Raw genomic sequence first — 12,298 nt, 5'->3', positions numbered from 1 at the left:
CAGCTATGTGCTTTCCCTCAAAGAAGGGTCCTTATTTTCTTATCCTCATGCTTCAAGTGCAATAAAGTTCTTTCCGGCTGAAATTTCCACATGAATTCTCAAAGGTCCTTAGTACTTATGAAGCCCTTATGGATCCTTAAAGTATAGACCGCCACATTTAAGCAACTTAAGTGCGTATTTTCTGTAGGTATATAAATAAAAACACAACAAACAACTGTGCGACAAATGTAATAATAAGTATTAGGCGTAAAGCTCATTCTAGCATTATTAATTGGTCGCTACCACAGAACTTAATTTAGATAGAAGAAACAAATTCATATATTTGTATAGGGGCCGAGCGTGTCAAATTTTGTACTGAAGTTGATTCTTGCCTGTAATTTTAAATATGTCCCAGGCTCTTGATTGTTCATAATTTTTGTGTTGTTGCAATTGAATATCACGTAACGAGGCATTTTTTATGTTTTGATTGACTTCAACACAAAAATTGACGCCCGAAAGCTGCAAGCTGCGAGTAAAGACGGACAACTCAGTGGATTTCACTGAGTTCATTTGACACGCTAAGTAGATACGTTTGCTTGATCTATGGTATATATGACATCTGTGGTCGCTACCGTGTGCAATTAAATGAAGCGTTAAGCGTACTCTTGTAATTTAACGCCTATTGGTATAACTTATTGATGAGCAATTTGATATCCACGTCAGAAATACGCCCACCAATTACATCTGTCTAAATGTCTGCTTTCGTTATTTGAAATTTATTTATGAGCTTATAAGGTAGATAGTACCACTTTTAGTGATGTTTTATTGTAGACGAAGACCGATTTGATACTGGACTGACAAAGCCCATACAAAAAAGCGTACCCCTGAAATGTAGGGGCTTTCTAGGCTTAAAACTAGATGTGGCCTAAATCATATTTTCCCCAAATATTTTTGTGTGCTTTTATTTTTTATAAGAACAAATGACATATTTCTTTATTTTAAAATCATGATATCACGTCAATACACATTTTGAAAAAAAAAAAATTGTAGGCATCATCAGTGTAGTTATGTTATGATAGTATTGATTAGGTGGCGCTAAAATCTAGGTACGATTCTTGGTATAATACTTGTTAATGCCAATAAGATGGTATATTTTTGGGAGACATATTTAAATAGATACACACCTTAATAATATCTCGCGATTGGTGACTTGTTTTCGAGTTATACGGAGACCCATCATCAGGCATGAGTGCTCGCGGCGGCGGCGGTCGCCAATCGCGATATATGAATATTAATGAACGTGAGTAGGTTCTTTCGTATATTTAAATATTTTATTAGGTACTTAAAGAATATAAAAAAGTAATACGTAATATTTTTTTCATACATTATGCTACTCATTTGAATTTCAATTGGTTGTGTTTTGTTGATGGCATTTTTTTATGCATAAAGTTTTTAACGTTTTATAAATGGCAATTAAAACTTTTTCTGCTTCTATTCTGTGTCAGCGTTTTTGTGATTTCTAATTAAGTATGTTTTTATATTCATGAAAATCAAACGATGCAGATATGTAGGTATAATTTGTTGTAGCGTTACTTTGTTCAACGATAATTAAAAGCAGCAAAAAATTTCAACAGCGATCGTCTTCGTGAATCTTGGTCTTAAATAAGTATAGCTTTTTCTTTCTCCGATCGTAAAGTAGATGCTTTTATTATAGTACGATTATAATATAAAACAGCGAAGTTGCATGCCACACGACGTCCATCGATCCATTCATAGGTCAAGACCTGGTCAAGACTTCTTGTAGGTTTACTTATGTGTTACTAGTTTTTGCCCGCGGCTTCGCTCGCGTTAAATTCAAAAATGCGAAATGCTCCATACAAACGTTCACCCCTCCCCCCCCATTTCAGAGAAGTGGGGAGGGGGGCGGGTATGAAAGAGAAAAAAGTAGCCTATGTTACTCTCCATCCCTTCAACTATCTCCACGTAAAAAATCACGTTAAGTAATTCGTGGCTCCGTTTTGCCGTGAAAGATGGACAAACAGACAGACACACACTTTCCCATTTATAATATTAATAACACGAATAGCTGATGTGGAGGAGTAGACCGCCAGACTAAAGCGGGACTGGGCAGGCCACGTTTGCCGCATGCACCCGGATAAGTGGGCCAGCATAGCCACCAAGTGGATGCCTCAAATTAAGCGCGGACGTGGCAGGCCCAGACGGAGATGGCGGGACGACCTTGATACCTTCATTAATTGGCCAGAAATAGCACATCAACGGGAGCTGTGGAAATCACGGGAGAGGCCTTTGCCCAGCAGTGGGATACATAAACGGGCTATAAAAAAAGAGTAAATAAGTAATAAAAGTATAAGTATGGACTAAACAGTATCCAAGGAAACCAGAGAGCTTTAGCCAAGATGCCAATCGCATACGCCCCGCAGTGAGAGAAACGCCAATGCTAATGACAGTAATCACTATGCTGTTGAACTAAAATGCAAGAGTGATAGAGGGATAACTACGCTACGCCAAATGATAGCCTAGACTTGCTCCTATGTCATGGTACAACATCAACAGCTCAGAAGCATCGTAGCTTTTATGGTGATTAAAAATATGTAAACAATAACTTATATTTCGATATAATTCTATACCTACTACATAATTATGTCGTATATAAATTTAGTACTTACACATAATTATTGGTGATCATTGGAAATTCGAAAAAATACTTTCTATGTATTCTACAAATATTAAAACTCTGCAATGAGCTAAACTGTGGAATGAACGGTCGCCTGCGGTATTTCCGGTCTGAAATGATCCTCAAAAGTCTCAAAACTTAAAGATATGAGCGTACTCCTGTCTCATTCTGTGTCTTTGTCAGCGATGATTGCTTACCATTTGGCGATCCCTCCGATCGTTTGCCAACTAGTTATCTCATAAAGACAATGTACAAAATTACCTTCTCGTAGAAAACTTACCTATGTTCATTTTCATAACTCTGCTTGAATAACGTGGGTGACAATGTCCGTACATTGTTATATAGATAGCTCTTGCCCTAGGGTTACGTTACTTAACGATCGTGTTACGAGATAAGCAACGTCTGATGCCTGGGCACATTGGTCACCAGACCATTTCCGTTCCACTCTAGCTGTGTGTTGCGATATCCGTACAAACAACTGTTTCCGCATTTTGACTAACTCAGAAAAGTGACTCTTTAAAACTATGAGGTTTATAAAATAGTGGACATCCGCGTGTAAGGACATACCTATTCGGTACCGTGTTCTGTTTAGGAAAAAAGGAAAAAAATTGACACAGAAAACGTTTTTGTAATTTTTAATGACAATGGAGGCAAACGAGCACGTCGACTCATGGTCAGCGATCACTACGGCACAACACCAGCAGGAGGAAGGGTATAACGAATTGTTCGATTTTGAAGGAAAGAAATGCGTCAAAAAAGTTTTTCTTGACTTTTTGCTAACTAGGATTACGACACCAAGCATGTGTGTGTACAGCCTTTAGACTAAAATCAATATCGCAAAGTGGATTATATTTGTAGTAGGTCTGATGTATGTATATACACGTAGGTTTATGTATCGAATGTAATTTATTAGTTTTCCATTTATATTATTGATTTTCAAATGCATATTTACAATTGGTAGACGGAGGTACCCAAACATTAGAAAACGACACGTAAACAATGATAATTAAACCACTCGAACCAGTCTAATAGTATGGACGGTTCGCTGTATATTATTTAAAATTATCTGTTGAGCACTGTATGATCAAGTGATCAGATATACCTATTATATCTCTAGTCTACTACTCTAATGTAAACATTCGAAAATGTGATGTAACGTTAAAGTTCTGGTAAAGCTTATTTTGTATGGGATTTCAATCAGAGCGCCGAATGGAACACAAATCGAAATATTTGGCAAAACAATTTGCTTTCTTCCAAAAGTTTACCTCACCTACAGTTTAATCTAACTAAACAAATTATTGGAAAACAAGAAGTAACATTTTTGAATGCCTCTGGGACTCTGATTTATAACTTATTTTATACATTAATTATTTATTAGGTACATATTTTATATTTATGCAAGTTTAGTGTCAACCTATCGATTTATCCAACTTACATGGAACCAGGGGCGGCTCACTCCGCGATTCTATCGCCGCGCTACAAGTACATCCTGGCGGCCGCGAGTTCGCGGCCTACTCAGGGGTGGCGCGCGTTCTCACGGAATGCACATTCGCACTTTCTACATATTGTTATTTTACGTCGCGAGGTTTTTTTAAGCGATGTCCGCGTGTGGAATGGCTAATAATACTTAGTTAAATAGACATATTGAATAACATAAATACCATAGGACATTCTTACACAGATCTACTACTGATTAAGTCCCACGGAAAAGTTCAATAAGGCTTGTGATGTTGGAACTTGAACAAAAATATATAAATACAGTATATATACCTAGAAAGTACCCAAGACTTGAATATAATAGTATAACATTTTATGTGAGTATTAATTCGTTTGAATCCATTGGTAACCCTATCACCGGACGCCGCGCACGTGCGGCTCGTTTCTTTGTAAGAATTTTGTAGGTATTTAAAAAGGCGGCATTTCGTGAACATCAAAGCAGTGGGCCTTCTGTACTTGTACTATTATATATTCTGTGATGGAACAGAAAATTATTTTTTCCATACAGTATTTTTATACATGAGTAGGATTCGAATCGCGTTTACGTTTTATGTGTCTGTAAAAAATGAAAATGCAAATAACGCATACATTGGTATTGTTTTGAAGTCAATAAAATTTTATTGCAAACAATTCCGAAAATTGTTAAATTCATGTAAGTAGGTACGAACAATAAAGTTGATGGCGATGAAAGTATTATTGTTATGACCTAGGTTTTACCCATAGAGATTGTATAGTGAGCTGTCGTGAGCACTGCTCGTACTGCCGTTTCAATATTTGATGAATGATGTTTCAAAATTTTACATGACATTCTTGAGAATATTCGTAACTGTGTGATTTTTCTCAAAAAATCCTAATTAATTAATGCTTCTTCTGAGATAGGATAAAGATTTAAATACTTATAATCTACCTTCATAATTAATTAGGGTATGCAGAAATCGACGACTTCGAAAACTAAAATTGTATGTGTATTCTTAAAAAGAAAATAAACATTAACTTCTTCTATATAATATGAATTGCAAAATGAAACAGTTGTAAATTGTTTTCAGAGAGTTGGGGTCAAACGGACGGTCACCGCTTCACGTATCCCGCTTCGCCTCTGCTGACTCAAGCCTCGGACGTAAGGCCTGAGGCATTGTGCAAAGAAGGCCCAGGCCAGGGCGACGAATGCGTTCATGTGAAGAGCGTGCCACTGGGCTCCACTGTGGAAGTCGTCATGTTCGACCAGGGTAAGTGTTACTAGTCATACCGCTTCACGTACCTCGTATCTCTCGAAGGCCCATGCCCGTGGAAGTTGTAATGTTCGACCAAACCAAGTGTCAGTAACTATACCGCTTCACGTATACCACGTCTACGCTGCTGACTCAAACAGCGGACGTAAGTGGGTTTTCCCATCATCCGATCCGATAGGTATCGAATGTCTTTTTCTCGAAGGATTTCAATGGAAAAATCCAAGATGGCGCCTGTAATGTATGGGGAATCGGTCCTACATCCGATATCGGATCGGATCATGTGAAAACGCACTAAGGCCCGACTCACTAAACAAATAAGGCCCGATGTCTCTCCTAACATAGCATAGTTTAATATTTAAATAGTGATAATGTAGTATAGTGTTATGCACGATTGTAAACTGCTTTCAACTGAGACGGATCAGGAGTTTTGTAAAGTTTAAAGTACCCATTTCATTTTACATACTTACCAACGAGTAAAGCGATTAGACGAGTAACTTTATAATTAGGTTAGTAGCAATTAACTTTGAGTATGACTTGCGACTTCAAACGCTCTCGTGACAGCTTCCGGCGTATAAATGACAGGTTTCTACTTTATAACATTTTAATCAGAAGGTAATGTAGGTTACAATATTGAATTCAAATTCGTTGAAAGTTCGTATCAATCATCAACCCAGTCAAGTTAAACGAATTATCCCTTTTTAACTTTGTTTTAGGCTCAAGTTGGGCCTTAATAGATATTGAATCTTCAACTTTGTCTAAATACGCAATTCTAGCCGACAAAACGATTCGCTCAATATTGCAGTTTAGAGTTATAGGTATTCTATTTTTAGAATTTGACCAGTATGCTTCTTGATTCGTGAATATGATTCATAAAGTGCCGATTTTAAGAGAGCATGAAGACATAAAAGTAGCTTGTTTGAGATTCAATAGGTAATAGGTACCGTTTCGACAAGAACGGTTTGCGTGACGGCGACAAAGCGACATATAATTATGTGTCAATGTTCGCCGCGACTCCACACGAGCCGCAGTCCCACATTTATCTGATATTCAATTGTAAACGAATTTTTGGGTTGGAACGCAATCTTGACTTTCTCTCTACGTAACGTTTTTTTAGACTAAAAATGCACTTTATAATTACAGTAATTGGATGTGCTAGAGATTTGAAAGGTGCTTATTTAAATTATTAAAATGGTATTAAATCTGAATTATCTTTCACCTTCATTAAGTGAATTTAACTTGTAAATTATAAACATATTTGCAAGCATTAACGCCTTGAATCGAGTTGCGATGATTGAAGGAGCCTAGAAGTTGAAGTAATGGTGTAAAATTTGAGTTTAAGTGTCGAGCGGCCTTAATTCTTAAAAGGCGTTAACGACTTTCTTCGAGGAAAGCTTTAAACGTTACTTGCTCAACACCTGACTGTTAGCATTAAACCAACAGGATGTCTCTGCGTGTCAATATTCGCGATGGTAGGTTATGCAAGTACCTATAGAAAATCTTACCTTTGACAGTCGTTCACCTCTTACGGCTTTGGATAAATACGTACCGTTTAAACATACATTTTATCTAATACGTGATAAGTATCGAAAATATTGAGAAGCAACTTTCGTTTTCGATGTATCTCGGACGCGTGTCGGGAACTTGTTTTATCGACCTTTAAGTGAGGCAAGTTACTTCCGGACACGGTGCGTGCGAGCGTAGGTAATATCATCTTATTAAGACAGTAGTGACAGTGATAAATATAGAAAAGCGAATGAAAAAAAAAAAGAATGATGTAATCTTAGTTTATAGATAATATAACACAATTGATTGGCCATAATTGCCATATTATGGCGTATTTGCCATAATTTGTTAATGGCTTAACAAATTATGGCAAAACACTGATTTAAACTTTCACGATTATTACACATAATTATTTTTGAGTCTTCTCCGAGACCACGGGGACAACGCCGTCCTTGAAACGTTGGAGGTCAGTTTAATATGTAGTTATACGCGATTAAGTCCCGATTTAAAAATAATTAAACTATGGCAAATACGGTAATATTGTAGCTAACTTTAATTCTTTATTGTTTTTCGTCTATTGATGTTTCTTCTTACGCGTTGAATTACATTTTTAACCAATTCAGGTGATGTGGGCCTCTAGCCAAACGTATAATTGTTGACGCGCCGTGGCGAATGATACCTACGCAATTTGTTCTATCGCATCAATATGGAAGAGCAATAGAGAGAATTAACAGATCGTCATTAATGTCATTGTTGGCTAGAGGCCTGATTTAAAATGATAATGTCACATTAACCGCATGTGTCACAGCCAAAGCCGTGAATGATAAAATAAAACGTGGTCGCAACTTTCTATATCGACCACAAACCGCATCCAGTTATAGTTTTGAACATGCTTTTATAGCTAGCTTTTTCCATTTAATACATATGTATTGTCATTTAACTGACTTAATATTAGTGAGTTTTTATACATAGCATTTTTAATACAAATATAAATGTGGGCGATAATTTTACAGCGGATTTTTAAAAACTTACAACCTAACAATGTCAGGATCCATAAAAATCCCTTTAATAAAAAACAGAATTTATATGGTCAAACATAAAATTTCACTAGTTTACTATGTAGTAAACTTATACTCAACATGCAACAGTGTAATGGCTTGCGTTGATTTATGGGTTTATTAGTCATATGCGGCATTTGCATCGGTCCTTAATTAAGCCTCAAGTAGCTGTTACAAAACGTGCGATGTCAGCATGGCTTGCATTTATATCACTCATCACCATGCTTGTCACGTTATAAAACGTAATTAAGTTCTAAAAAGATGGGCATAGCGATAGGAGATAGCATTATAACCATGCTGACGATCGGTCTGGCCTAGTCGGTATTGACCCTGCCTTCCATAATGGAGATAATTATTGTTGAAGAAAGGAACGCTATTTTTGAAAAACGACGGCAAATAATTTTAAATCTAGTGGTAATGACACTCGTTTTCGATTCTGTTGGTAGAATTTAAATCGTTAGTAATGGAGATATTATTGAATGAAATTCACGAAATCGAATGGTCGACATTTAAAAATCGACTCCCTGAGCCATACAACGTTTCGATCGCTAAGTAGCTTCAACGATTGTCACTTCGGCCAGGCTGGGTATGGTGATGTTCGAATACTTACAATGCAATTTGTAATTACTCGGTAGTATTAATGAATAAATCTATTGTCACGTGCGTGCTAAATGGCTACCTACATTTTTTTTTAATGAGTATAGGTAGACGTTTGATCACGATCACACCTGATGGTAAGTGATGATCTGATGATGCGGTCTACGGTGGAGCACGCTTACCTATGGGATACCTATTTACCTTTGCTTTAAAGAGATCTGGATTGTACTCATGCGGAAACACAGACTCAGGCAGGGCATTCCACTCCTTTTCTTTGATTTTTAAGATTATTGCAGATTCGGGCTCAGAATAAAAAACAAAATATAAAATATTTTATGATTGGAAATGATTCTCTGTTCCTTCGTAGGAGACAACGCAACGGCATGCAATATTTATCTCATACACCGCTGTCACGGAACGTGCTTAGAAGTGTCATTAAATAAAAGATGAACGATGCCGTATTCGAAGAAGTCTTTACATCTTCAAATGCATTTATTTACATGAACAAATTCACGTAAGACCATGAAGAGTACGTCACATAGACCAAGACAAATCACAATTATTTTAAATCTTATATCTAAAATAGGCTCCTGGGGGCCGATTTTTGAGTCTCACGGCGTTCGAATTCAGAAAATTGTCACTGAAAATAATAGGCAATTCACCGTTTTCAACCGGTATTTTAGTGACAGTGAGACTCAAAAATCGGCCCCCTGGCAGGCAATATTGTGGTCGCGCGATAAATGATAAAACATCAGGCACTATTTGTAAGTGCGATAGGGACGGCCAAGATACTGGCGACATTTTTTAGCTGTTTCGTAATGCTGATACATTGTGCGAGGAAGTCACCAGCTCGGTGCCAGTAACGTTAACTGCTGTAAAAAACTTGTGCAAGGACTATATGAACAGGAATAAAGCTTGAGTAAGATGTAACTGCGGTATGATAGCGGTCAGTCATTCAGCCACAATAATATAATTTCTGATACAGAATCCGATCCATATCGTATCTAGATATATTTTCTTGAGGTTATTATGATATTAACACACAATGTGTTGACGTAGATGTATTGTGTGAATACAATGTGCTCACTATCTCCTATTTTACCCTCTTTGTTATGAACTCTTATCAAGAATGGTTTTTCTGCATAGCAATCATGGTCGCGCGATAAATGATAAAACATCGCACTTACAAATAGGACGATAAGGACGGCCAGATGTTTTATCATTTATAAAATAGCAGGCCGTCCCTATCGCACTATTTGTAAGTGCGATAGGGACGGCCTGATATTTTATCGTCTATCGCGTGACCATGCTTTCCGTGCAGGTTGAAGAAAAATACCAGTCAGGACTTGATGTTACATTGAAAATAAACCTTTCGTAAAAACCTATTTCAGCATTGTACAATCTATTGAAAAGTAAGTCACGTAGGAATCGCTCGCTTTCCAACCTATCAATTTCAAGACCAAAATGTTCAATAAAGCGTTATACATTTCTTAGTAGTAAGGGATAAAATTGGATATGGATACCAAGAACGCGTAGGTTACCTAATCTGATTCAGGGTACCTAGGCAAAGTCACAATCACACGTCGTAAGCGTATCGTAGCTTGTTCTTATGTACCTACCTATTGTCCCAGATTTGTAAGAACCTCTTTTTGACACATGACAGCGTCCACAATACGTAAACTCGCGCAACCTAATGAAATTTAAAAAAAAATCCTGTAATAATATTAAAAAAAATCAAGTACTGAAAAACAATATTTCGCTTACTTTAAACATAATCTAGCAATGTTACATTTTTGCGGTTCTTCGTTAGTGATTATTTTACGATATTATTTTATCACGCAGGATTGACTTATTATGTCATTTATCATTAATTTTTATTTTTAAACTAGTGCTGTGGCAGTCTGTCATTTCGATTCAAATGACATTTCAGTAAGTTGGTAGAAACCGTATATTTGTTTAAGCGCCTCCTTGTACATATGACCTAATCGATTCCACCAATTCGAAATTAATGGTTAAATTTGGCAAACGATACGTCTTAGCCACATCGCAACATACTTCAAAACAAATGTGTCAAAAATGTGAACTTACAAATCCGGGATAATAGTGGCACGATATCGATAGAGCCAGACAGCGTTTCGACCGCCATGTAGCGTCAATGATTGTCACTTCAGCTAGACCGGAATATCAGACTGGGGTAGATTGGAACTGTCCAACTATGTTAACCTTCCACCCACACAGCGTTAGCTGTAACAGCGATTGGAAACTAATTTAATTGTTTATTTAATTTTCTGGAAACTAACTCCGAGCATGTTGCCTATAGGTAGATGCAGACATTTGGAACCATCGGTTCATTTTATGAGCTGTCAATGTTGTAAATGGTATTTATTTATTTATACGTTTTTTTGTATTAACGTATAGAATTTTATGATACGAGCACTTATTTATAACTTTAATATTATTAATATTCTATTTTGTGCTCTGTGTTTGGTGGCATTCGACTGTGATTAGGTACTGCAATGGATCAGCCAGAGGCAGACCCAAGTGGCTTGAAAAAACACCGTCACGTATGCCTCTAAATAGTAGTTTCCGAATAAATAAATAATCACTCCAATTTTGTTTAGCAAATTATCAAATAATATAATATGATGCGGTTGATATACCCACGGGCGAATATTGACCTGTTGTGTTCTCGTTCTGGTTAACATTTAATATTTTCTTAACATCTAATATTTGTCCCAAGATAGGTTGAAGACGACTGCTTCTTTGTTTAACAAATTTCTAATTCTAAAAAAAACGAGGTATAATACATACTTATTTTAGTAATATGTACCTTTCAATATAAAGCTCATGTATTATTATTTGTCTACAGGTGGCGAATCCGACCACATTTTCCACCTCCACGGCTACAGTTTCTACGTGGTCGGCATCCGAGAGTTCAACAGCAGTCTGGACAAGGACACCATCATCAAAATGAACGAGGACGACACCCTGTTCCCATCCAAAAATCTCATTGACCCTATTAAAAAAGATACTATAACTATTCCAAAGTTCGGAGCAGTAGCACTCCGTTTTAAAGCGGATAATCCAGGGTACTGGCTTATGAGAGACGAAAGGTCCACCCATTGGACAAGAGGTCTAGACTTTATACTCAAAGTGGGGGAGGAAGGTGATTTTGTACAAGCTCCAGCCGATTTCCCTAAGTGCGGCTCTTACGTTGGCCCCGAATATTTCCTGATCTAAATAAGACTTGTAGTTATTAATAAAAAGTTACCATTAAGAATCCTAGTTAGGCTAGTGCTCAATTTATTTATTGCCTAAATAATATGTGATAATGGTTTGTGTATAAAAACAAAGTATTTCATAAGTGTTGTTCTGTTTGGAACCGGCCAACTTGCCACTAAAATAATGAAAACGATGGAGCAATTTTGTTAAATTTGTTGTTATATTATGCATAGTTGTGGAAATGTACTGGCTTTTTGTAAATATACTGACTTTTTTATCTTTCTTCTTTTATTTAGACCAATTCAATGAGTGGTCCCCTCGTTGCGACAAAGTGTCCGATGGCGGAGAGCGGCTATTCATTTCTCAGCGAAAAATAAAATATAAAAATGTCGGCCGGAGAGTCATCGATTCTGGTAACTGTCCAAATAGTGAAAGCATTAAAAATGGAACTGTAACTGCCAAGATTGTAGGGACCTAACGCAGTACAATAAATTTTGAGTTCTCGCACCTTGATGAAG

The 12,298-nt window shown here is 36.9% G+C and overlaps 1 protein-coding gene across 1 annotated transcript in view; it reads left to right on the top strand.

The window, feature by feature from the left end:
- The window catches only part of LOC125228116 (laccase-2-like), a 41,967-nt gene extending 29,908 nt beyond the window's left edge, over nucleotides 1–12,059 (top strand). The window contains exons 4-5 of the mRNA XM_048132570.1: nucleotides 5,218–5,397; nucleotides 11,428–12,059. Of these exons, the coding sequence (XP_047988527.1) occupies nucleotides 5,218–5,397; nucleotides 11,428–11,798 (551 nt within the window). The 3' untranslated portion in view covers nucleotides 11,799–12,059. The remainder of the gene's footprint in view (nucleotides 1–5,217; nucleotides 5,398–11,427) is intronic.
- The last annotated feature ends 239 nt before the right edge of the window (nucleotides 12,060–12,298 follow it).

The sequence above is a fragment of the Leguminivora glycinivorella genome, chromosome 7 (assembly GCF_023078275.1).
Source record: "Leguminivora glycinivorella isolate SPB_JAAS2020 chromosome 7, LegGlyc_1.1, whole genome shotgun sequence".
Taxonomy (NCBI): Eukaryota; Metazoa; Arthropoda; class Insecta; order Lepidoptera; family Tortricidae; genus Leguminivora; species Leguminivora glycinivorella.
Note: the sequence above shows the minus strand (reverse complement) of the source record. Positions and strands in the feature narration are given on the sequence as shown.